This window comes from Pagrus pagrus (genome assembly GCF_965226575.1).
Source record: "Pagrus pagrus genome assembly, chromosome: 16".
NCBI classification, from domain to species: domain Eukaryota; kingdom Metazoa; phylum Chordata; class Actinopteri; order Spariformes; family Sparidae; genus Pagrus; species Pagrus pagrus.
In genome coordinates this window covers 25701572-25728422 of record NC_140200.1, presented here as the reverse complement: position 1 = coordinate 25728422, position 26851 = coordinate 25701572, and the positions used below count along the sequence as shown (strand labels likewise).

At 42.8% G+C, this 26851-nt stretch overlaps 2 protein-coding genes across 5 annotated transcripts in view; one reads left to right on the top strand and one right to left on the bottom strand.

Moving 5' to 3' along the window:
* The window catches only part of rev3l (REV3 like, DNA directed polymerase zeta catalytic subunit), a 77985-nt gene extending 59526 nt beyond the window's left edge, over positions 1-18459 (top strand). For 2 of the 4 annotated variants that reach the window (XM_084377388.1, XM_084377386.1), the window contains exons 15-32: positions 150-235; positions 505-630; positions 1840-2032; positions 2156-2267; positions 2968-3083; positions 4024-4142; positions 4950-5068; positions 6143-6284; positions 7077-7321; positions 8643-8751; positions 9310-9516; positions 9938-10047; positions 11812-11926; positions 12036-12173; positions 12520-12710; positions 13302-13548; positions 14217-14432; positions 17668-18459. In XM_084377388.1, the coding sequence (XP_084233514.1) occupies positions 150-235; positions 505-630; positions 1840-2032; positions 2156-2267; positions 2968-3083; positions 4024-4142; positions 4950-5068; positions 6143-6284; positions 7077-7321; positions 8643-8751; positions 9310-9516; positions 9938-10047; positions 11812-11926; positions 12036-12173; positions 12520-12710; positions 13302-13548; positions 14217-14432; positions 17668-17808 (2732 nt within the window). In that variant the 3' untranslated portion in view covers positions 17809-18459. Of the gene's footprint in view, positions 1-149; positions 236-504; positions 631-1839; positions 2033-2152; positions 2268-2967; positions 3084-4023; positions 4143-4949; positions 5069-6142; positions 6285-7076; positions 7322-8642; positions 8752-9309; positions 9517-9937; positions 10048-11811; positions 11927-12035; positions 12174-12519; positions 12711-13301; positions 13549-14216; positions 14433-17667 lie in introns of all 4 variants that reach the window. The other 2 variants (XM_084377387.1, XM_084377385.1) reach the window with 1 other exon arrangement.
* Positions 18460-18723: 264 nt separating this feature from the next.
* On the bottom strand, positions 18724-25733 carry mfsd4b (major facilitator superfamily domain containing 4B). The gene is made up of 5 exons (XM_084377390.1): positions 25359-25733; positions 25008-25326; positions 23862-24030; positions 23473-23589; positions 18724-20854 (listed from the first exon to the last, which is right to left on the bottom strand). Exons 2-5 carry the CDS (start codon positions 25284-25286, stop codon positions 19545-19547), a joined length of 1875 nt encoding a protein of 624 aa, XP_084233516.1. The 5' UTR covers positions 25287-25326; positions 25359-25733; the 3' UTR covers positions 18724-19544.
* Positions 25734-26851: the final 1118 nt, after the last annotated feature.

Below are 26851 nucleotides of genomic sequence, written 5' to 3'. Positions count from 1 at the left end.
AGTTTCAGGATTAAGAATTTATCATAGCTGACCAATTCTATGAAATATTTCTAACTTGTGTACAGTAAATCATCTGCACGCTGTCCTACTATTAATATAAATTGTTACTTAACTCGTCCCTGCTCCTCCTGTTCTTGTTCCTCCTGCAGAGGACCCTGTTTCTCAAAGACTCCAGCAGCGGAGGAGAAGCCAAGCAGACCCACTGAGAAGAGTGTTACTGACCACACAGATGAAGGTCAGTCCACAGGGGTTGTTTTTTTTTCAACCGCTTTCCACATCAAAGACCATCCTGGTTAGGGAAACAGCTTTAGAACAGCAGTGCAGAGCTGTGCATTGATAGTGTTGTATGTACTTCATATTATTCCTCCAGCTTGTTGATCAGAATAGTCAGCCTCTCTTCCACTTTATTGATTAGAATTGAGCTTTGAATGTTTTTGCTGTTCATTCATTGTGCCTGTGTACTCTGTCTTTTGATGTTTCTCATGTGCTCTTTGTCTTCCACAGAACCAGTTTGCTGCTTTGAATGTGCCAAAGAAAGACACCTCTCAGATTGAAGGGCCCAGTATAGCCAACTCTTACGGCTTCAAAATCAGCATGCAGAACCTGCAGGATGCCAAAGCTCTGCATGAGGTGAGTTGCAGCATTTCTCCTGTCTGTTTTTGCACTTAAGGAAGGACGACAGCTTATAACAGTCCAATATTTAATATTGGAGTTGCATAGCATTTTATTAGGTATTCTTATTGAGTCAGAGTCCGCAGAACAGCTAGCAAGGAAGTATGTATGTCAAATAACTCAGCACTCAGCAGAGACTCTGGTTCCCTCTCTTCTTTTTCCCTCTCTCCTCTCTGTAACATTACATTCATGAAGTAAACTACATTTCGCCTCCAGCTCCAGTCAGCAGTCAACATTACAGAACTTAAAAGGGTCGCTGCTGCAGTCAAATTGATCAACGGGAGTGAAGTTAAATCTATGTTTTAATCCCAAAAGTTAAGAAGGAATTTCTGAGCTCTCCTCCCGTCGATACATGGCTCCAGATCAAAGCTGAATCCGATGTGACTGGTATGGTTGTCCCCATACAAAATTCAGCAAAGCCCCTTTGCTGAAAGTTTCAACAGGTGTGAACATGCAAATGATGCATTCTTCGTCATTCGTGCCAGTCGTGCCGCGCAGCTCGAATAGACCTGAATGAGCATCTGTTCTATATCCATGCCCGTCTTCACATTGACTTTGGATGTAATCTTTAAAAAAAAGCGAAGCTTTCTATGGAAACACACCATTAGAGTATTGCTCAATCTAATTAGGTTCAGAATGTAATATTTGCAAGTCCCTGAAGTTATAATTAATGAACTGTTTAATTGTTTGAAAATAGAGCTCAAAGAAATGCTGATCCATCTCATGCACATAGTCATCATTGTCCAATTAAGAAATCAGTGTGGTATAGAAGTTCTCATGCCATGACAAAAACAATCATTGTGAAGGGGTGCCATGGTTTAAACATTTTGGGAACTAGAGTTTAGAGACTCTGATGGTCTGCCCACTCACACTGGCAGAGTGGCTATTCAGCCAAACTTGGAATGAATGCATCAGTAAAATTGCAATCATTAGCAAGGAGTGAAATATTCAAGGCCATGGGACCCTGGCAACATTACTGCAACTAACAAATAATCATATTAAAGAGAACTGCAGGAAAATTAAATATAGTTCTGATTTTGTAGAAAGCACCCCGATGTGCTAAAAATGAGCTTTCAGCCTTCTTTGCTTTCTTAGTAAACAGACACCATTGCCACAAGTCCAACGATGACGCCTTCAGACACATTATTGTTTTTTTCTGCCCCTCAGGTCCAGTACCTAACACTGATGGGCATGGATCTCCATGCAAGAACCAGACGTGACCTCGAGCCTGACCCCGAGTTTGACCCCATATGTGCCTTATTCTACTGCCTCAGTTCTGATGCTCCCTTGCCAGAAGTAGACAGTACCCAGCTGACGGGTGCCATTGTGGTGGACAAAGACCATCAAAGTTGTGACAGAGGTAAAAAGTAATTTCATCATCGCCCCTCTGACAGGAGAATATTTGTTAGTATGTAACATTATACAGCAAAGTGTTTGTAGGCAGCATTGATCAGAAATGAATCTGTTGAAATGCCCTCAGCAGGTGTCAGAGGAACAGCGCCCCTGCTGGTCAGGTCGGGCGTCTCTGGGCTGCAGGTGACATATGCCACTGATGAGAAGGTGCTGTTTCAGGAGCTGATCACCATCATGAGGAGGTGCGTGTGTAGCCAAGCAGGTGTTAGCACTGCTCTGTTTGAATGAACAGTAAGCAAGTGGGTGTCCATTACTTTGCTTACAGCAAATATGCAACAGTGGTGGTGAAGCATTACTCAAGTCCAAGTCTGATTGGATGAAAGCTTGTGATAAAATGACCCCACTTCTCACTTGATTTATTACCTCACTGAACAGTTTCCTAAACCATAAACCATAGACCATAAACCTAATGAGTTTATGGTCATAATCAACAGTTTTAAGTCTTCTTCACACAGCATGTTGCTCATTTCATGAATTATGGTCCCATTTAGAGTAAAATGAACAATAAAACAGGGTATGCTTTAGGCTGCTGCTACTGTGTGACTGACAAATAGCTACCACAGCATGTCCTCAGGTTCTCAGTCAGGTCCAGTCAGGACATCCTCCCCAGCTTCACACTGCCTAACTCAAGGCTTCCAAACTGTAGTTGCTGGCTCCTACCACGAGTTATTCTAAATCCTATAGTCAAGAGCTTTTCTGAAGCAGAATTTTGAGTTGAATGTACTTATACTTGAATGTACTGATCTCTACACTTGAAAAACAAAAAAAAACACAATGGCCACAACTTGACAGACAACAATATGATTTTCGAAACAATATTTTTGTATGGAATGCTAACCTGAAAATAAACTCATGGTCTAACATGTCCTGGTGTTCTGTCAGGTTTGACCCGGACATCCTGGTCGGGTATGAGGTGCAGATGCATTCCTGGGGCTACCTCCTCCAGCGGGCTGCAGTGCTTGGAGTGGACCTGTGTCAGCAGATGTCACGAGTGCCAGGTAGGCTGACTGTCACCACAGCTGGGCAGCCTGCTCCTCTAACACTGTAGGCAGGTTTAGAAATTCATATGGCCAAGTGTAAGTACAACAAATACAGCACCTAACTTACCTGTTTATATCTAGTAGTTTTCTGTGAGAAGAAGTTGTTTGCTGAGTTTCCATTAAAGTACAGCTAAAAACAGCAGAGATCAATCTGCCATGTTCCACATAGTAAAGCACAGCTGAAGTTAAGATGTCACTTTTTAAGAGAGGCTGTGCCATACCAGGCCAAACCCGTATATTGACACCGCCACTTATTAAAGTGGTAGCTACATATAGCACATATGTAGGATTTAGCAAAAGTAATTACCAGTCAGTAATGGAATCTGACAGTCTGAGTTCGGCTGCTGAAAGTCGGACTGGAGGTGTGTGAGTGTGCTTTGATTTTCTTCTGTGGAAAGTGTTTGTTTTTCAGCAGTCTGTATTCCATTGTGAAGGAAATCATTAAATCCAGGTCGAGAGAAAGTAACTGTGTGTGTGTGTGTGTGTGTGTGTGTGTGTGTGTGTGTGTACGTGTGCATGCACACTGTAGGCATTGTAAGTACAAACATGTGTGGCCCAGTTTCCTGTGTTTATACATGTGCACGAAAGCGCAGATGTCTTGAAACAGCACAGCGTTTGTGTAAATCTGTGTGTGTGTTTGTGTGTGTGTGTGTGTGTGTGTGTGTGTGTGTGTGTGTGTGTGTGTGTGTGTGTGTGTGTCTGTGTGTGTGTGTGTCTGTGTGTGTGTGTGTGTGTGTGCGTGCGCGTTTGTGTGTGCGGTGTGCGTTTGTGTGTGTGGTGTGTGTGTGTGGTGTGTGTGTGTGTGTGTGTGTGTGTGTGGTAGCTGAATGCAGAGCCTCTGGCGGCTCCCCTCCTCCTCTGTAATTGGCTGTCTGTCTGGCTCTGTGCGTGTCCTCAGGTGACTCCAAAGAGAACCGCTTCGCCGCAGACAGGGATGAGTATGGAGCCGACACCATGACTGAGATCAACATCATCGGACGCATCACCCTCAACCTGTGGAGGGTGATGAAGACTGAGGCAGGTGTCCCAGCATGACCCCCCAACCCCCAAAAGTCATAGTTAGTTAAAATAGTCATTTTAATAACTAATAAAATCTTTGCATTGCAGATAAACTAAAATTATTTTTAACTTGTTTCACATTCCCTCTTCCTCCACGTATCCATTGAGGTTTTTGGTTGTAGGTTGGCATTCTCTACTGCTGCCTGTGTGCTGCCAGCTGTTTCTTCAGCTTTAGGCTGTGAGCTCAGTTGCTTTTTGATGAAACATGCTATTTTTTTCTCCCAGAACACACATTGAATCCCTTGGTCACAGGCTCCCAGGAGTGGCCAGTAGTTAAATACTTGCCAAATGTTGTTGGATGATTAAAGAGAATCCCAGTTTCAGGGACATTTAAAGAACCTTCTTTGGCATTTTCTCATAAAAAACTGCCCTGCTGGGGGCTTGGACCCCTTAAAGGGTCATAACAATGAATTAAGGGATATAAAAAAAACATATATTTCTGTTGCACAAAACTATGTTTATTTTTTTGAAACTTGTTTGAAACTGTTGCTTATTTCTTGTGAAATACTGGATACTGTCACAGTCCAAAACAGAAAAACCACTGAACTGCACAACTCATGTCCACACAAAGCCATAACCTGTGATTGGCAATCATGAGTAGATATTTCATTTTCAGTGGTCACAAGCCAAAAACATGACTGTTATAACAGATTGAGTGTTATATTTGAGACAGTCAGGGTGTTGTACAAATTGAAATTGTGTAAAAGTCATGGAGGAGCCTCCTCAAGGAAATGGTCTAACACATTTTTCCATTTTTACCTCCAGGTGACGTTGAACAACTACACTTTTGAGAACGTGGCCTTCCATGTGCTCCACCAGCGCTTCCCCGCGTACAGCCCCCGCACGCTGTCCGACTGGTATGACCACAACACCAACCTCTACAGGTTTGTGCCAAGACCAAACACACATCATCACTATCAAGAAATGTGCACACAGAATATTTTATGTTGTTTCTTCTTGTTTTGTTTTTTGGACATAAAAGCTACACAGCAAATTCTCTGTCTATTTTTATTTGAATCAGCTGGATCTGTGGCTTGGCCAGTACTTGGAATCTGTTTTCCCTCTATGAATAAAAACAGATGTGAATGAACACTAAAGCAATTTCCTTTGGAGCAAATATTAAAGAAGCACTTCAGTGCTGTGAAGATGGTCCTGTATCTTTTTAAATCAATTGTTGCTACATGAGCAGAGAAAACAGAGAAAAGGGACTATGGTGCTCCTTTTGATCAAAACCGTAGAAAACCTACAACAACCAGAATGCACTGCTCCGCTCTGGACCAATAAATGCTCTGCTGATGGTGACGTACTGCGAGCTGGGCGTAGCTTGGTTCTGGCTCGTCATCAGTAACGCACAGCATGTTTTCCATGTGGACGGTCACTAAAGTGAGTCTGTGAGAACATTTGAGGAGAGAAACAGACCATGGACAGGATGCTGCTTCACATCTGTGATCTGGAGCTTCTTCAGCCTCTGTTTTCACTCTACAGGAACATTATGGAGGAACAGGAACAGTCTCCATCGCAGCTCAACAGTCACTCACATATGTTACTGACAACGTCTGAGGCAGAAACAGGCAGTGTACTGACAGAATCTGGGTCCATAGTTTATCAGTACCGACAAGTTCAGACAGTTTGATGAGAGTTTGGTGAGATGGCCTCACTCAGTCCGAGAGAGGGAGTGGTGGCTCTCTCTCTCTCTCTCTCTGTCTCTCTCTCTCTCTCTGGGGCTCTGGGTGAAGGCAGAATGGAGAGAAGGTCACTATTGTTCAGTTGCATACACTATCAATATTGTATTGATAGTTACAATGCTGATTGAAAATCTTCAGAGTTCCCCTTTGATGCAAACATACATTAATAAAGTCACTGGATCAGCAGAGGTCTGAGGGCCTGCAACTCTTTTTACGTTTTCATATTGTGTGTGTGTGTGTGTGTTTGTGTGTGTGTGTGTGTGTGTGTGTTAGGTGGAAGATGGTGGACCACTATGTGAGCCGTGTGCGCGGCACCATGCAGCTTCTCCAGCAGCATGACATTATTGGCAGAACCAGCGAGCTGGCCAGAGTTTTTGGGATTCAGTTCTTTCACGTTCTGACCCGAGGATCACAGGTACCAACACAAACAGGCGATTCCTTAACTTTTCACCTAGCGCCATCATCAGATCAACATTTTTTGTTTTGTAGGCTATCTTAAAATCATTCCCGCCTGTGGCCATCAAACTGTTCAATTCCTGAGTGTCAGACACAAAGTTTTCAACTTTGGCATAATTGCTCTGTATATAGAATATATATATATATATATATATATATATATATATATATATATAACTTGAACTTTGAATGGGAGCAGCTGTAATGTAAACAATTTCCCCTCAGGGATATAGTATTTCTGATTAGCTAACCTGATAGAGTCCTTACCACAGTGTCTGAGTTCATATCCCAGCATGTTGCTGTGCAGAGCTTTTTGTAGCTCAAGCTTTTCATTTTATACCATGAAGCTTTACTGTTTTGACCCATTCACATTAAAAAGTTGATAAAATAAATAATTACCTTGAATGGGACTCAGTAGATTTCATACCCACCAAAATATGCATGATTCTTTTCACCTAGATGCATGCATTAATCCCTGAGAAAATAATGAAAATGTTGGAAAATGTTGAAAAATGTCCTATATCACAGTGTTAAAGAAAGTGAGAAAAATTCCCGGATCCATTTCTTTATCCGGATCCACACCAAAAGTTAATGAGGTCTCTTCTGGCCGGAGACGCATCCTTCATCTTAGATTGGTAGAAATCTGTTCAGTGGTTTTTGTGTAATCCTGTTGACAAACCAACCAACGTCAGTCGAACACAGGCGAAAACATAACCTCCTTGGCTCATGTTCTTCCTTTTTGTCCCGACAGTACCGCGTTGAGTCCATGATGCTACGAGTGGCCAAGCCGTTGAACTACATTCCTGTGACACCCAGCATTCAGCAGCGAGCCCAGCAGAGGGCGCCGCAGTGCCTTCCTCTGGTGATGGAGCCTGAGTCGCGCTTCTACAGTAACTCAGTGATTGTACTGGACTTTCAGTCACTCTACCCCTCCATTGTCATCGCATACAACTACTGCTACTCCACCTGCCTCGGACACGTGGACAGCCAGGGAACGTAAGGACATGACAGGCCCACACACCTACAGCGTGTACTCCAGCTTGCCTAGCTTGCGTGCCTGCCAGGAAAGTGTCCTTCTAGCACTGCCTTCTTCCCCTCATTATTTTTAATGAAACAGACACGCAGAGAGCTCTGCATGTTGTTCACAGCTCAGACCAGTCAGCCCGGCAAGTTAGAATACAGTTTACAGTTTTTTTCACTGGGATTACTGTAGTTGCATAGCAACAGCAGGAGCCATGAACACTACTTTTCAATGTGCATATGTTTACCACTCCAAGGTAAAAGAAAAAAAGAGTAGTGGCTTCATGCTCTTCATTCTCAGCAGAGTAGAGAGAGGAAATTAGCCGGGGATGGGTGGAAATTTCAGAATATCCCAAACGACTGCAGTCCCTCAGATTCACTACAGGTTTCTTTTCCAGTACTTGTGTTTAATTTATTACCACTTTATATAATAAAGTAACTTTACAGTTATGAATTATCTTTTTAATGGGCAGCCACAAAAAATCCAACCTTATGAATGCTGAAACATTTGTTTCTAAATTCTCCAAATCCATGATTTCAATACGTTTTTGATTTAAACATTTTTTTAGCACTGCCCTGAAGGTATTTTACACCAGCTTGACTTTATCCTGTTGCTGCTCTTTGCAGGTTAGGGTAAGACAAGTTCAAATAATATTAACCAAAATAAAGATTCCAGAGTTCAACAAAAATACAAGCCTTCAATGACTCAACAACAACAAAAGATAGAAATTCAAAAGTTTGTTTTTCTTCCTTTGGACAAGCGCAGATCAGCACATCTGGGAGGAGGGTATCACCAATACCAAAGGCAGTATTAGAATTTGATGAATGAGACTGAAAGCTTATTATGATCAGTATTTAATTTAGAATTAAATTGTGAAGGTCCTAATCAGTTGGGCCAAACAGGACATGTGACCCTTTAAAATAAAGCAGGATCTACTTGTGACCACTCGTCACAGGCTGCAGATATCTACCAAAGAGGGATTTCCCCTCTAATCCTGTCCCATTGTTTCCTTGGAATAGTAAAATAGTAAAATAGATGGTTAAGAAAAAAATATTTGTTTTGATGTAGACCAATGTTTTATCTTTTCTGTCCAAGTAATCTTGTTGTGACCCCTCAGAGGAGTCCCAGCCCCGCGGTGGGGAATCACAAGACTAAAGAAATCAGTTGATGAGTTGAAACAATAAGGAGATTAATCAATTTATAATACATGTGCCTGATTATATTTGACTAATTTTTCTATCAAAGATGATGAGAATGTCTTTCTTGAATGACGTTGACACGTGTGTCCCTGGTCAGGCCTGATGAGTTCAAGTTTGGCTGCACCTCCCTGCGAGTTCCTCCAGAGCTCCTCTACCAGCTCCGCAATGACATCACCGTGTCACCCAACGGCATCGCCTTCGTCAAGGTAAAGCACCCTCTGATGAGATCTCACCTAGCGCTTAACGTTGTCCTGGAGTCTTCCAGCAGTGCAGCTTTATTAAGGTTCATCAGCTGTATGTCTGTAGAACACCCACTTCATGCTCTACTTCCCTCCATTCATTCTTTTCATTCATTCACGCATTGCTCCACACTCCCTGGCTCCAGTCCCACAGGCTTGTTACATAACACACACACACACACAAACACACACACGTGTGGTCAGTGTACAGTGAACAATGATGTGTAATGAGGTTTTTAGAAGGCACAGATGGAAGTAAGATTTGGTAACAACTGGCCTGATGTTGCTGGAGCTGGATGATAGTTTTATTTGAGGACAACTCTTATCTGTACTACATACTCCTTGTATACAATATGTATTATATGTTTAATGTGACAGTGCACTGTTCTGCAGGAAATGATGAAATCATTGTCACACTGGACATCAATCTTACTTGTTCTCTGTTGTCTTTTTATAGAACTGCTGCGTTTGCTTAGCTGTATCCTCACTCGTACACTCGCTTAGACCTTTGTTGTTTGTGTGCAGTCCTCAGTGCGTAAAGGGGTCCTGCCCAGCATGCTGGAGGAAATCCTCAACACGCGGATCATGGTGAAGCAGTCGATGAAGAGCTACAAGCAGGACAAGGCCCTGATGAGGCTGCTGGACGCCCGACAGCTCGGACTTAAGCTCATTGCCAACGTCACCTTTGGCTACGCCGCCGCCAACTACTCTGGACGCATGCCCAGTGTGGAGGTAAGCTCATCAAAGGTTATAATCAGCCGCCACACTAGCCACCGCACGAGACTATGAGGTGGAGGAAGGCCCACACAGTCCCCAGTCCAACAAGTTCTACCATTCATGGACTTAGAATATTCAGCAGAAAAACAGAGAGACAGACAAAGCAGATTTGTGTTTGTTAAGTTTTCAAGTTCCAAGTGTCACCATATTTAAAGCCATCTGTGGCTCTTTGGGAGAAGTGGAATGGATACAACACCACATATTTTCATGGGGAATATTTCATTTGTAGAATTCATGCAAATCTCAAATGATCTGGATCGTGTTTTCCTGGGGAGATAAATGTTCATTTAATCTATGTTCTGCAGACATTTCTCCAATATTTCTCAAAACTTGTATGTCAGTGTTTGTTCATTAACATCTCACCTGTGGTTTCCAGGTTGGCGACAGCATCGTTCACAAAGCCAGAGAGACCCTGGAGAGAGCCATCAAGCTGGTCAATGACACTAAGAAATGGGGAGCGCGTGTTGTGTACGGGGACACCGACAGGTAAGCACTTATTAACACTTTTCTCAGTGTCCCAACTTTGAATCCAGAGTCACAACATTCAGAGCCTGTTCAACACAGGAATGTTGCACCGTATTCTGCCATACCATCCTGTAGTATAACACAGTATCATCACTGATATCTCGAATAGATTTGATTCCAACAAGGTCCCAATTTGATTCAATCTCCTATTCAATTCAGTATCAATTCAGTTGAGAATCAAGGGACTGTAGATGTAAATTAGCTCTAAGCTAACTCTGGTACATGCAAATGGCAACATTTATGTTTAATATTGTACACGGTCCCTCTACAAATAAAGATTAATTAAATTAAATTAATATTTCAGTTACAATACCAGTTTTCTGGGACATGTACTGCATTTTCTGTCATCAAACTGGTCTCAGTTGGTCTCCGAGTTTGTGTTCAGTCCTGACACCTGCCATGTTCACATAGAGCCTGTTACAGTTAGCTGCTGTTAGCTGTGACTTCAGCGACAAGTAGAGCCTTCTGTTTATCGGGACAGTGATTGAAAAGATGAGACAGCAGGATGGGACACTGTCCTGCTTCCTTTGCTTCTTTGACACCGACATACTATCTAAATCCACACACTGGGCTGGCATAATGCTGCTGTTGCCTGGTTCAGTGTAAACTGGTCTTGGCTGGGGCATTATTGCAGGATCTCTATGTAAAAAGGATGACTGTTCCATCATAAAGGTCTTATCCAAAGTTTAAAGCAACAACTGACACATTGATGACTCCTGTTCGCCATCTCTTACCCTGTGTGAAGAGTGCTAGCAGCTCTGTTGATGTGTCATTATATTGTGATGATGAGAGCCTTACTGCCTCCTCATGGAGCACATATTTCAATTTGACAACAGGCTCAAAGGCACTCATTAATTCTCTGTATCAGAAGGGCTAAAAGCTTCTGTATTTGGAGCAGTGATTTTGAGTGTTTTGGTCTGGTAGTTTATCAATAAGAACTGTGAAGTTTTAAACTGCAGGAATCAATTAATTACTCAATAATTAATTAATCAATACATGACACCAGCAGGAAAACCAAAAAGATCTGTGTTTGTATGTATGAAGTGTCTCGCATTGAAATCAGTCCAGAAATTAACATATTCTGCTGCAGCTAACACACTTGTATGTGTCAACACAGCCAGGTTGCTGCTGCAGTGCTGCTACTGCCAGCCATATATTTCTGCATGGACTTGGCCTTTGTGATAATTATGAATAAAGTTTTTTATTTTCCTTTCGCTTCACTGAAAAGAGAGAGAGAGAGAGCAGGAGAGAGCGAAAAGACCGTTAAAACTTCCCTCCACCTGTCTGTGTAATATCCTACAGATACAGATGTGAAAACTATAGTGAAACGCTGCTATGATGTTGACATGGCTGTCCATAGATTATTCTCAGCTCTAATTTGCAGAGAACCAGGCATTTGTCACATAAAAAAACGAGACTCTCTGGACAAAGTGCTGCTGCAGCCTTGCATGAGCTGCTGACTGTGTGTCTGCTCTAACCTGTTTACATAGACAATGAAATGAAAAGCAAGACGTGCCTACACAGGATGCATTCAGGCACAGCACGGCTGATTCCAGAATGGGATTCTGACATGTTTGATGAACACAGACCCTCTCAGCTGAGGTTTTTGTTTCTTGTAGGTTTGTTGCCTTGCTTTTGAAGACCAACAGTAAAGCGATGGCAGTAGGTGAGGTGCAGAGAGATGTGGCAGCACATGGTCAGCGTGTATCTGTGTGTGTGTTGCAGCATGTTTGTTCTGCTGAAGGGAGCCACCAAAGAGCAGGCGTTCAAGATCGGCAATGAGATCGCGGAGGCAGTGACTGCAACCAACCCCAAGCCAGTCAAGCTCAAGTTTGAGAAGGTAGTGCACGCACACACACACACTTTGATTTGGATTTAGGTAGCTTCATATGCACATTTAGACACACTTAGAGGTGATCATTGATTTGTATGTGTGTTTGTGCTCCTAGGTGTACCTGCCCTGCGTGCTTCAGACAAAGAAGCGCTACGTGGGCTACATGTACGAGAGCCTTGACCAAAAGGAGCCTGTGTTTGACGCCAAAGGGATCGAGACGGTGCGCCGCGATGGCTGCCCTGCTGTTTCCAAGGTAACAGGCAAACCAACCCACTTCCTCCCTTCCCCGTTTTACTGTGCTGTACACCAATCACAGCAACGCCATCTCTGTTCCCTCTGTCGTTCACTCAGACTGTTCACATGTGTCAGTCAGGAGAAGGGCTGCTTTAATGTCTAGACACTGAGATGTCCAGTGTTCATTCTGCCATTTCAGCTGAGTCACCAAGTCATATTTAAATATCATGGACTCAAACCGCTGGTTTTGTTATATTTCATGGAAATTCTGTATTATCTAAACCATTTTGTCTCTCTGTAGTACTGTATTCTTTCTTCATTCTCTCATGTTTGTGTCCTCTCATCTGTCATGTGATTAACTTCAGATCCTGGAGCGTTCCATTAAGCTGCTGTTTGAGACTCGGGACATCAGCCAGGTGAAGCAGTTCGTGCAGCGGCAGTGTGTGAAGGTTCTGGACGGCCGGGCCAGCATGCAGGACCTCACCTTCGCCAAGGAGTACCGGGGCAGTGGCTCGTACCGGCCCGGAGCCTGTGTGCCTGCCTTGGAGCTCACCAGGTGTGTGTGCGTGCCGCATGTGTCAACACATTGTCAGTGGGCATTGGCAGAATAGCCACATGAAGAGAAACACCACATAAGACGGAGGAAGACAGAGGAAGTCCTTAGTTTCACCTGGATGAATATGTTTGCCTGTTGACTGTGTATGTATGTATGTGTGTGTGTGTGTGTGTGTGTGTGTGTGTTTTGGTGAGCGGCAGAGTGAGAAAGAGCATGCTGTCAACAGTTACAGTAGTCAGTGTGAATCCAATTACTCCTTCCCAACAGTACTCATTGTCTGGCTGCACTAGCCTGCATGTACAGTACAGGAGTCTGTTGCTAGGCAACCCATCTCTTAATGGGAGAAAAAAAAAATATTTCAGAGAAAAACATTCAGCCTCATTCATGAGCACTGTTACAGTTGATGTGGTGTGTTTATCAGGTTGGTTGGTTCTTGGTTTTGCTAAATTGACACACTGAATTGTGTTTGAAGTGAATTTATTGATATTTACAGTAGAAGAGCTGCATTAGAGCACAGGTCCAACAAACAGCTCTGAGGTCCCACAGTTCTGATCTGGTTCATCAGGTTCTTTGTGCTTTCTTTGGTCTCAGGCGTATGATGGCGTACGACCGTCGCCTGGAGCCACGAGTGGGTGAGCGGGTCCCCTACGTGATTGTGTACGGGATCCCCGGCGTGCCCCTCATCCAGCTGGTGCGTCGGCCCATGGAGGTGCTGCAGGACCCCGGTCTCCGTCTCAATGCCACCTACTACATCACCAAGCAGATCCTGCCGCCACTGGCCCGAATGTTCCAACTGATTGGAGTGGATGTGTTCAACTGGTACCAGGAGCTGCCCAGGGTGAGACAGTTTACATTTCATGTCAGAAAATGTGCAGCCATTAAGATTGTAATCTTACCTCTGCAATGTAGAAGCAATGCAGATATGAGATAATGATTGAAGTGTTATATAACCCACATGAAAATCATCAGTGTAAAAGAAAAGCAAGAGGAGCGTAATAAAGACACATGATAAAATCTGAATGTGAATGGGCTTGAGTTTGGAGAATTAATTACAAATTAACAACCAACTTTATTTGATTGACAAGTGACTGATGAGCAGACTGTGTAACACAACAGAAAGACAGACTGGTCTGTTGCTTCCCTTCCTATCAAAATAAAACCAGGCTTTGAGAAGACACTCAGTGTTGTCGGTGGAGAGAGAACAAAGGATGAAGAGAAACGCTCTCTCTGCTTCCTGCTGAGGATCGAATGAGACTCATCAAACTGCAGCGCTGCTGCCTCAGTCTTTGTGTCCACACTCAAGTCAGCTTCTACTCTGACAGAGCACTCATGCCACCTGCTGGTAGAGCTGAAGCACAGTTGATCAAAATGATCAATGTGTGTATGATTGAATCCAACTTTTAGTCATAAAGCTTTTCTAGATAATCCTGATGATGCTATTGGACAATAACATTTCATTCAAACATTTGAAGATGCTTCATGTAGAATTCCTGTCTCTCTGCTCAGATCCAGAAGGCGTCCTGCTCCTCTGCGGTGGGTGGAGAGGAAGTGGGGAGGAAAGGAACCATTTCCCAGTACTTCACCACGCTTCATTGCCCTGTGTGTGACGAGCTGACCCAGCTGGGCGTGTGCTCACGGTGCCGCGCTGAGCCCCAGCAAGTCGCAGTTACACTCTACCAGGACATGAGACAGTGGGAGAGACAGCAGGACCAGCTGCTGAAGGTGAGAGACAGTGGTGAGGAGGAGGACGAGTGGACAAAAAAGCTCAAAATTATTACCTTAAGAGGACATCTCCTTGTCCCTTCTGTAAAAATCCAGAATCTGTGAATGTACAAATATATTTTATTTCAAAAGTTCTGGACTAGGGCTGAATTGATTTTAAATCCAAATCGTGATTTGAAACAACGCGATTAGCAAATCGCAGAGGCTGCAATTAATTTTGCTGTGGGATGCGCGTCTGACCCACGTTTTAACACGTGTCAATGGTTTTACAAATTCATGCCATCTTCCTGGTGTGAGTCATGCTCACCAATCAGACGTGGCAGAAGGCAACTGCGTATACACCTAGCAACAACAAAAGCTTTGGATTTGTGGTGCGGAAAAAGCAACCTTGGACGATTTAGTAACAAAGAAAGGCCGAACTTCTGTGATATGGAATCTTCTTATTGGAATTTTTAATTTATTTTTCATTATTACTTTTTAAAACTTGATTGCAGAATGTGCAATATGTAGATGCTGCTCCTGAGCTGCCTGACGCATTACAGTGTCAAATTATTGTTTACAGAAATTATTCTCTTGTTGGAATTTCTTTATTTGTATTATAATTACTTTATAATTATTTATATAATATATAATTGTGGGTTTGATTGTTATATGTTCCACGGCAATTGAAAAAAAATAATAAACACTTATTGGCAGCAGTTCCTATCTTTAAATTCTCGTCTTTTCATTAGAATATGATATAACAACACAGTAAATATTGAACTGAAGCTTGACTTAAAAATCACAAATTGAATCGTAATCGCAATGTCGGTCAGAAAAATCGCAATTAGATTTTTTTTCCCAATTCGTTCCATCCTCAGTGTTAATGACCTCCAAGTTTCCACATCACACTTATAAGTTGCATGAATTTAGGGCTACACAATTGATTTAAATATGATCAAAATAGCAACATGGCCAAGTGCAATATTCAAATCACAGAAGCTGCAGTTTTTTGATAAAGGTAAAAATAAAGATTTTAATAGTTTTTTCCAGGAAAATTAAAATTGTGATGCAAGAAATTTCCCATATTCGCACTAATCATGGATCATATTGCAATCGTTTTATCAGTCATCGCAATATGTTATTTTTTCCCCCCCAATATTGTGCAGCCTTACACGATTGGCTTTCAATGTTAGCTGTGATGTCATAAAATCATCAAGTACATCCAGATGTTCTGTGAGGTGAGCGCAGACAGATGTTCCTCCATTAGCAGATAGATGTGAGCACACATCTGTACATACATCAAATGACAATAAGCAAAATACATTATTAAGTGGAATGGGGGTTAAAGTGTTGAATTTAATTTAATTCGATTTAACAAAGAACTGTGTTCCAGTCATGTACTGTATGTTACGGCAGACAGATGGATTTACACATAACTGGCTTCTGGGCCATTTCATGTCAACTCACCCAAAATCCAGAACTTTTCCCTGTTCGTTTCATGGATGTTCTCGAAAAAATGATGAAACTTCTATTAAATTCATGGGACCTTGTAAAATCCTATAGCTAAATTTGTCCTGAACATCCCAGAAACCCTAAGGAAGCTTGGCAATGTATTCATTTAAATAGTTGTTGCTGAATGGTTACAGTAATCAAATTAAAAACTTTTTCATCATTTTCTCCACTAGTTTTCACCTTTTTGGAACCAAACTTGGATTCTGTGTAGTATTAATGTAGTTCTGTCACATCTAGAAGTTATTTGGTCCTGCATAAAAAAAACACAGATCTTGTTAAATATAGCTTCAGAGCTGAAAAACACACTTTTGGGGGTTATTTTGACTGTAGGATTATTTTTATTTCCTTGAAACTTGAAACTTCCTTGAAGATATTTGTACTGTGTTGACTTCAAGGTTATCTATCTGTCTGGGACCTATTGAGCCTGTTTTTCATTGGGTTCTGGACATGACTTGGTTTGTTGCATATAGGTGATGTCATCTTGTTCTGTGCATCTGGACAAAAAATGTATCGTAGTTCCTCAGCTCAATACACATACAGTACATGCAATGAATATCAACACTTTCACATACTAAAATTAAAATAATCCTCCTTGGGAAAATCTACAGTCCAAATAACCCTCAAAGTGTGTTCCTCAGCTCTGAAGCTTTATTTAACAAAATCTGTGGCACTGAATTTTCAGCCAAATAAGCGATTGGTGAGGTTCAGACTACGCATACACAGAATCACTTAAATGATGAAACTGACCAAACTTAAAAAATGTATTACTAAAAAAGTATTTGGAGTACAGCTGTAGGAGTTCAACAGGTTATTAGAAGTTTCAACATCTTTTTCTTTTCAAGAAAAACAATTTTTTGAGGAAAAGCGTATCTGAAGCCTTTTTAAACATAGGCCAAGTATACTGTGCACCAGGTCCCAAAATTATTTGATCCTTAAAATCACCTACTAATATCAAGATTGGGAGAGTGGCTTTTAAATGTAGTGGAACAGTATACAGAATCAAGCGAGGTTGGACTCACTCATCTCTTTAAGGTTAAAGGCCTTCTTGGACGGCTTGGAGCAGTGTATGTGTTCTTTGAACTGTTTATATTATGTATTATATGTGTATTACATATTTTATATCTATTAATAGATCTACAGTTAATTAAATATTCAGTAACTCTTTTTGTTAATACCATGTTTTAAAGACGATCCCAGTAAAACCTTGCCATTAAAATCCAAATAAATGATCATCTTGAATTATTGCACAGCCCTGTATGCAAGAATTTACAGTAAAAATGTACATTTTGCAAATACTACCTGTAAAACTTTTGCCTGCTACTTTTCTCCTAACTATAATGTGGAGACTCGAGGAGTTAAATTGAGGAGTTTCTCAGGGAGAACTCAGAAAGAAGCTTCCCGATATGAAGCCATGCTGGTCAGAGCTTCTCCTCCCGTCTGTCAGGGCCCACAGAGTGAGATAACTGAAAGCATAGTGTTTATCCACAGTCACTGGCTGTCCATGTTTGGGAATCATTTCCTCATTCTTGCATCAATGATTGTTTCCTTGTTCATACCAACCCTTAGCCCAGTGTCCATTAGTAGTTTTTATAGTCAGAGATAAAGCACTGTTACAACAGGTTAAAGATTAACCCTGTCAGCTCTTCTATACAATGAAGAAATAGTGTCTGATGTAGCACAGCCTCCTGAGTGTAATATTCCTGTGTTCACCCAGCTCATGTGTGAATTTATTTTTTTCCAGATCTGTAGGAACTGTAGTGGCTGTGCAGAGCGGCACGTGCCCTGTGTGTCCCTGGACTGTCCCGTCCTCTACAAGCTTTCCCGGGTCAACAGACAGCTCTCCAAGGCCCCCTACCTCCGACAGCTGCTGGAGCAGTTCTGATTGGCTCCTGAACACAGGAGCTCACCACTGATTTGGTGCTAATCGCTCCCCTCTAGTGTTTCATTGTCCATTCAGTTGTAATAGTTTAAATGGTGCTTTGACTGAACCCTGATGGGTTTTCATTGTCTTGTAACTGTTATTTGTTAAGTATTTCTCTGCGTGTGCAGACTGTCTGGTTTGAGCCTCCTGTAGGAAGCGCCCCCCTCCTCCATCCCAGGACTTGTGTTTGTCTTCATGCTTGTTTACTGCCATCTCCCATTAGCTGCTATGGACCGAGTGAGGTTGATGTCACTGGTGACACAGCGACAGACGGCCTGTGATGGAACTGAGAGCAGTCCAATCAAGGATGACTTGTCGTATTTTGTATGCGCTGTGGCAGTTTGAAGTCATTGGATTTTAAGGAGCTTCCTTTCAAAATCTCAAGACAAACTACATTCAAACCACCAACCGACTTCTTCATTTTTATATCGACTACAGTCTTTTGTAAATAGCTCCTGTATAGCTCCATCTATATTCTCACTGTGCATAAGCATAAAAAAAAAAACGAGAGCTCCGGCCATGAATGCAATCAAATCTGTTTTCAGCATTATGTTAAAGGTTGACATTTTTCATGTTCCATTTAACATTGATTGTATTGATGTCCATTTTTGGCAGATTTGACACCTCGTACTCTTATCTACAGAGTGTGGGAACTGGAAACCATTTCAAAAAAATCTGGGACTGTTGCAATACTGTATTTTCATAATTTATGTCATGAACAGTCTGTTTTCTTGTGCATATAGTTTTGTGTACGTGTCCAATTTTCAGTTAAAGAAATTCTCATCGAACCACGTTGAGATCCAAACTTCAGTTCTCCATACAGCTGTACCCAGGACCTGTGTATTTGTACATATGTAAAAATAATAATAAAGGAGGTGTTTTTTTGTTTGTTTTTAATGGACATTGCTGTGGGTGGAGGTTTGAGATTGATATAATAAAAAGTCAATGTATGAAAATGCCTTCTGTGTATGTTTTCAGTTTCGACAAAACAAAATGAATCACAGAGGGAAAACACATGATTTAGAGAACCACAAGCCATATGACACATTACAATACATGACTTCTAAAACTTCTTTACAAAAGTGCAACAACAACAAAAAACTTCATCATCACACATTTCCTGCTGTTGATAAAATCACTGCAATAGTGCAAAATTAAATTACGTTTTAAACATCAGTTTTTGGCAGCAGGGTGATGTGATGAAGAGGAGGCCGACTGTCCCTGTTTCAAATCATCCGCTCTGCTTATTTGTCATCAAGCAAGGCACTGAACTCGACCAGCCCTGGGACTTCTGCTCTCCAGCCGGACCTTTGACGTTACTGTTGAGGGAAGCAAGCCAATGCAGTCTCCTTGTAGAGACTCAACAATGTATTATATAACTCATAACACATCTGTTATAAACCGTTCACAATCTGGTCCTTTGTCATTCAGGAGCGGTCCGAAAGCTTCAAAATATTCTGATGAGTCTGTGCAAAACCCAAACCTTGAGTCAAAGTACTATATGGGTATTTCTGAGCTGCACAGTTTTCGGTCAGTAGTCAGGGTTGCATTCAGTGCTGCACAGTAAATATCACAACTGTTCATAAAGACTGGAGTTATCAGGTTCTGGACAACAAATGAGCACAGACATGTAGAGGCATGGCTCCTCCAGTGTTAAGTGAAAGATCAGCAGCACTGAGGAGTAAAAGGAGGAACTCTCAGTCTCTCTTCTCTCTGTCCAGAGAGAGCAGCAGTTTGCGTCTGGGTGAGTCTCCTACCAGGGAGATGGTATCTGAGAAAGAGGCTCCACCTGCAGGCTGCAACACCTGGTTGTTGGATGCCGCAGAGCTGCCTGTCAGACCAGTGATGTCCGGAGGAGAGGAAGCCTTGTTGGGTGAACTGATGAGACTTGCTGTGTCATCCATTTCAATAACCTCAAAGTCAGCATCGTTCCACTGATCAGCCTCGTTGTCCTGCTCCTCCTCCTCTTCTTCATTGGCTCCGGAGTCCAGCAGTGCCTGACGATATTCGCTGTCATCTGCGTCGGAACGGCCCCTGGCACGGGGTTTCCTGCTCTGGCTGCTCGGGGCCGAGGCCAGCTTGTACATGACTGGGAAGAGGATGGATGTGAAGGTGGCAGTGATGAGCGACAGGTACATGAGCAGGGGGTGATCTTTGAACTTCCCCAGCAGGAAGCCTACAAGAGCAGGCAGCACCATTTCACCCAGCGCTGCACCCACTACAAAGGTTGCCGCCGTGTGGCCTGTCACTGTGGTGTACTGCTCCACCCAGGAGATGCCACTGGGGAAGGTGGTGGCCATAGATGCCCCGTACAAACCAGTGCATACCCACAGGGCTACCTTCTCCTTGCTGAAGAGGCAGAGGAGCAGGGAGGACACAGTGGAGCCCACCAGGCTGAGCAGTATCATAGTGCCCGGGTACATACAGGCAGCAAAGAAGATGGCCAAGCCCCTACAGGCAGCAAACGTCCCCCAGAACAACGAGTTGAGCCCAGCTGCCTGGGACTGTGGCATCAGGGCATAGTCCTTGGCAAAGGTGAAGATGAAGGAGCCGTATGCAACCTCGGCACCGACGTAGGCAAAGAAGAAGAAGAACAGCAGAGCAACAAGAGCCATGTGATGTTTGGCCACGAGGGGCTTTCCTGACGACGCGCGGGCTTTGTCACGTGAAATGCTGCTGCAAGAGTAAAGGATGAAGAAGAGGAAGGAGATGAGAAAGACAAAAGAGCCGATCACAATGTAGGCCCACATGGATTTAAGTGTGCTGCTCTTGTTGTGGATATCGTGGATGATTGTGTGAACATCAGGGGCTTTGGCGATTGGCTCTGTGGTGACAGGAGGTGTGGAGTCGGGCGATATGATTCCTGCACTGCTGTTCCCGTCAGGCCCAAACAGCAGCTTGGCTATGATTGGAGATGCAAAGGCCCCGGCTGCAAAGCTGAAGTGCAGAGCTTGCATGTGAGGGCCTGCCTGCTCGCCCCATGTGTTGAGTATGAGGACATTACCACCTAATGTAAAGGAAAAAAAAAACTGATTACTATATACTTATTATAGATTAAACCATCATTTACATTTATCAAGGTATCACTGTGTGAGCTACATCATGTTGATGTCCTGCAGTGACCCTACATTCCCTGATCCTGTGATGTTTCATGGGGTAGTGGCTGAAATCTCTCCCTATGAAATGGGACAACACTTCAAGACCCTCATATGTCATCAGTTGACGTCGATGTTGTTTAAGTCAACAGAAATGACTGGGACGCTCGCAATTCATCCACAGCTTCACACTATCAATTGAGCCATCAAAAAAAATGAAAATAACACAGCTTCATTCAGCCCCAACACTCACCCTACCCCTCTATCCTAACTAGAATCCGGACACCCTACCCCTAGACGTGAACGTGCAAAACAGGGGTAGGACTAAATAGGGCTGCTCAATTAGGGAAAAAATCATAATCACGATTATTTTGGTCAATATTGAAATCACAATTATTTAAACGATTATTTTTGAGTTTGGAAACATGATGCATTTATTCAGCATTTCTCTCAAAAAAATACACAAAATGTTCAAATCGAAAATAATGTACAAATATGTGTCCAACTGTTCTGCAATTTCTATAAAACATTTAATGAATAAAATAAATATACTTAGAAAATCAAATAAGACAAACGATAGGGTGCATATCTTTAGTTAAAAAGTATCCAATGGCAGCTGTTATTTTCTTGTGCCTGTCCGAATTTGACGGATAAGGAGTCGCATTATACAGTGTGTCTGAGATCGATGTCTGACGCGCAGTATTGGTGAACCGAACCAGTAAGAACGGATAAGCCGGCGGCGCGGAGCGGGGGGGTGTCAATCTGATGGTGTTCACTGTCTGATAACTAAAAAGATCCTTCACTCAACAAAATATAGAGAAATGTCCCACAAAGCAACGTTACATGACCAAACAACAGTAACGTAGTAACTGGTCGTGTCTTTGGCAACTTATATGAGGAAAAAAATACCGCAGTTATACGTGAAGTGTCTGGCAGCCTGTCGGTCCTACCGACTCTTCGTCACATTTCTGCCCGAAAAACAGCGTCTGTCCCCAGCAAAAAACTTAGCCCTCCCAACTGAGACTTAGTGAACTTTCCCCCAGAAAACAGCATCCCTCCCCGCGAGTGACAGAGTCAGACAGCGTCCTGTTGACTGATGGTGATTATGTAATTATGTAATTTAGGGAAAAACGTAACTTGAGTGAGTGCCAGTCAGCAGGGCCGTGTTGAATGCTTTGGACGAAGGACTGAATTGCGCATGCGCGTCTCTTTCAGAATATCTCTAGGCTTACTGTACAACGAAAAATGCCAAATAAATCGTTTCAATTCGATTATATTAGTTTGGAGATCGTTTGACCCAAAAATCGAAATCACGATCAAAATTCGATTAATTGCACAGTCCTAGGACTAAATGTTGGAGTGCCTCCAAACGAGCTTTTTTCCTGATGATCATAAAGAGAGCTCATTGCACAAAGAATGCAAGATGCTCTCATGTCATGGAACTTGTCAGAAACTTGTCAAGTGTGACGATCACCACAGATGACGTGACTATTATAATCAAAGCTGTGAGCCTGAATGAGTGGACGAGGCTGCGGTGTTTTGGCAATTGGCTGCACCTTGCGATTGGTGAGTAATTCTGTAGGTTTGCCCCCCCAATGGGAAAATAATAATCATTTTTACTAGCAACAATGGTAAACATAACTAAGACAGCAATTCATAATTTGTCACATGCAATCAAAAACTATATTAGTATTTCATGTTTGTTTCATGCAGTTATAAACTGTGTGAGAGTATTTCATGATTTGACAACTAGGCAGCCCTACCATGGCATTACTTACTTTCATCTGTTAAAAGCTTAAGAGTGCAGCTGCCTGGTTCAAAATAAAAAGTTTGCTAAATGTGAACGACTACTTGAGTCATCACACTAGTGTCATTTTACACATCAAAGGGTTGAATTGAACATTTATACGGTGATTTAGAGTACATTTTAAAATATTGAGAATATGTATGTCCGAATATCCGGATATAGCCTAAAAATCGCAATGTCATTTACAGGCCATATCGCCCAGCTGTTGTGTCACTACATAGTATGTGCAAATGAACAATGTTGAACTTCTCTTCATTTTGCCTGCTCCCAGAGCAAACTGCTTTCTGCGGTAAAAATCCTGCAAATAAGACGATGTGATCTGACAGATGAGGGCAACACATCGCTGTTCTGCATTTTGTCTGCGTGCCTTCATGGACACAAAGAGTACTGTCGGATCGAGTGAGGGCCGTCACACCAAACTCTGATCAAACTGTCTAAACAGTGCAGTGCTAATAAACTATTAAAACTATAAAAATAAACATTCTGTTACCACACTGCCTATTTCTGCCTAAAATGATTTCAGGGTAGAGCGGAGCAGTGCATTCTGGTTGTTGTAGGTTTTCCACCTTTGAGAAAAAAGGAACACCACAACACCGTTTCTCTGTTTTCTCTGCTCATGCGGCACCAATTTCAAAAATATTAGTGTCTTTCTTTTGCAGAGACAGACCAGTTTTATGCCATCTTCCAGGAATTAAAAAACTTGTTCCAGTGGTATTGTCTTACCTGTGTCCAGAACACCCATTGACATCCCGATGCTGGACATGAGCCCGGTGAGCAGCAGAGCCTGCTTACAGAAAGGGATAGCACACATTCCAAATGCTGTGACCAGCATAGAAAACCCTGCAAGACAGGATAATCAGAGAGAACATGCTCTTATTTTAGTGGAAGAGGTGATAAAAATCAGAGGAAACTGTCATGTAAAGCTAGTGGATGTGCAGGCCGAAGACACAGGTCACAGGCTGGTTGCCATAGGTTACAAGACATAGAAACGAGACAAGAACAGATACATCCTTCATGTTGTCATCTTCAACTTGAAATGGAGCCAGTAATTTTTTTAACTGAGACATCCCTACACACAACTTCTCCAACAACTTCATGTGGTGAGGAGTTACCGAGCAGCAGATGGGGGTTCATGCAGTCGAATAGAATGCCTCCTAAGAGGGAACCACCGATGTAGCCCCCAGAGCGGCCCACGAAGATGTAAGAAATGTTGCTGATGTTCTTCTTCACATTCACAGCCAGGTCCTCAAATGTGGGGCCAAGAACAGAGATACTCATCCCCTAGAAAGACAGGAGAGCAGCATGTAAATTGAACCCTGCAAACTGTCATATATCTTTGTAAAATCTTGATCATTTTCAGTGTTTGCTGCATGGCATGAGTTAATTATAAATAACATGTTGTAATCTACTGCTGCTCTCACTCATTCACCCGTCAACCTTTTTCAATTGTGACAACAAAATCATGCTAAATGCAGCATGCTTCCTGGTCAATTAGGGCTAATGTGGTCAGAGAAATTAACATCTCTGCTTTCTCTTAACACTTTGTATAATCATTAAATATACACAACTAAACTCTGGACGACTGACAATGAAATGTGACTGCTGAAAATGGTAACGTTTGTTTGTAAATCTGTTATGCCAAGACAGTACAAAGACAATGTGTTGTACTAGGGTGAAACAGTGTATTTAACAACCATCCCACTGTTTCTTACTTGTCTTTATATCCATATTTTGTAACTCAGTGAAAGTGAACAAGGGTGTTGCTGAAATAACAAGCCTGTGCGTATTTGAATTCCCTCAGTGTAAATGGAAGTATGGATGATTTCAGTAATCTGATGCGGATAACATTGTTGAAGAGCAAGTTTTACAACTATGTAAATCCTGTCTCTGCAGGATACTGAAGCACTCTCTTCTCTGCACATTACAAACAGTCTGGTGTTGACTGACAGCTTTACAGACCAGCTCATTTCTAAACGTGTCACTGGCCTGCTTTTGCTTTAGTGTGTCCTGGAGAGACATGTAATCACATACACGTAATCCACATGGCAGAATTCTGAAGAATGCAAATCAAACTGTAAACGTTCATTTGAAGGACTTTAGAAGTTAAAATCATGTTCACTAAAGATAAACCTTGAGTGTGAACAGGTGTTTGTCCTGCTACCTGCTGACATCATAACCTCCTAACTTACTATCAAGCTATTTTAAGAGCAGGCCTGAGGAAGCTCACAGATACATTGGTTCTGTATGAACAACATTACCAAGCCCAGGAAGGATGCACAGAGCGCGAGGGTGACCATCCAGCGGCCGCACGCTCCATACCCGCCCCTGGCTCCGCTGACCACTTCCACGTCGCATCCCGCTCTCGTCGTCCTCTTGGCCGCCTTCAGGGCACTTTTCAGCCCTCTCCCGGTGTCCTTCCTCTTGTCAAACAGGGTGTCTTCTTCCTGGTCGTCGTTGTCGTCGTCGTCGTCCTCCATGCTGGCGAAACGAACGTGCTTCTTTTTAACGACGGTGTCTCGTGCGGCGGAAGAAGACATACCTGTCCGTGTCTTACTACGACTGCAGGTGGAGGTGGACCTGAAGCTGTCACAGAGCTGGTGGAGGTGGACCTGAAGCTGTCACAGAGCTGGTGGGGTGGACCTGAAGCTGACACGGTGCTGTTGACCAACGACTGACAGCTGAGAGCGGTCCGATTAGCTTGTTGGCGCTTCCGGTGTGTCCGGTGTGTTTCTCCGGTCTAAATCGTTCAAATGAAGTCGGTGGTGTTTGAAGCAGCTGGTGGAGGAGAGGATGACAGCGGGGCACCGCTGCTGCAGCCGCCGAGTCCCTCCATACACCTCCAGTCAATGTATGGCTGCTGGACGTTTGCAGAGATCGTCTATTGACGAGGAAGTTCACTCTGTTTCTAAAAGTGACCCACTTTACGGAAAGAATATGGCATAATATCTCTTCTGCTCATTATTAATGAATCAGCCATGCACAAACACAAAAGGCTTTATTTGTCTTTGTTTGTTGGACTATATTTTCTCCGTCTTCGAGCTCCAGTGGTTACGGCTTTTGTTGATCATACCCTGTCTCTCAGTAGCATAAAGTTAGTCACCTGACATGTATTTCTTTCCCCTTCGACAGCTCTTAACCATCAGCTCTACCTCTGACCTCATGACATAAAAACTCACTCACTCACCAAACAGGCGACCTGGCTCTATTAGTGAATATCACTAATTTCAGTTGGGCATAATTTGAACTAATGTCACTGAACCTGGCAAAATTAAAGTTAAGTATAGTAGTACCTGAGCCTAAGCCACAAAGCTTTTCCATTAACCTCAGTCGTCACGCTACCACACAGCCAGTTTAAATGGCAGCTGACACTCTTAGTATCCTGAACTCAGAGCTGAGTAAGACCTCTTGGCTTCTTTTTCCTCTCTCAGTCAGCTGACAGGGCTACAGGAAGTAGTAGCCAGCAGGTTAACATTGATTGGAAGGCGGCCTCTAGTGTTAGGAGAACAGTGGTGCAGAAGGGTTGTTACCATGTCACAGTACAAGGAGCTGGAGGTAGGGCCACCAAAGATGTCACTGTGACTGTGCGCCATCACTGGTTATTGGAAGGTCTGCATCAAGACAGCCTCAATCCTAATTTTACTAAAAAATATAACATTTTACAGATTTTATTTCCTTATTAACAAGTGGGACTCGATTGAAACCACGTTTACCATCAAATTTACTGTACTTACCGTTTCTGGAAACTTGCTTGGCAAAGCTTCCTTTACACCATCTGTTAAAGCTGGGCAGGTTAGGGTCAGGTTTTTTCCCCAAGCATGCCAGAACTATGATTTTTTAATATGTTGTATCCACTCCCAAACAGTGCATCTTCGTCTGGACCCTCTAGCACATAGCATCACTGCATGCGAAGCATGGCATGTCCCATGAGTAATGAATTGGAAGAAAGAATATCAGCAATGTTCCCACTTTGACAGAAAGGCCAGAGAGGCCCTCGGCGTCAGGTTTGAGGGGTCCCCAACCTGCCAGTAAGCCGTTACCTTTTCCAACCAAAATCCAACACCACGGTGAGGCCCTATCTATTATGATGGCATTTCAAATGCAG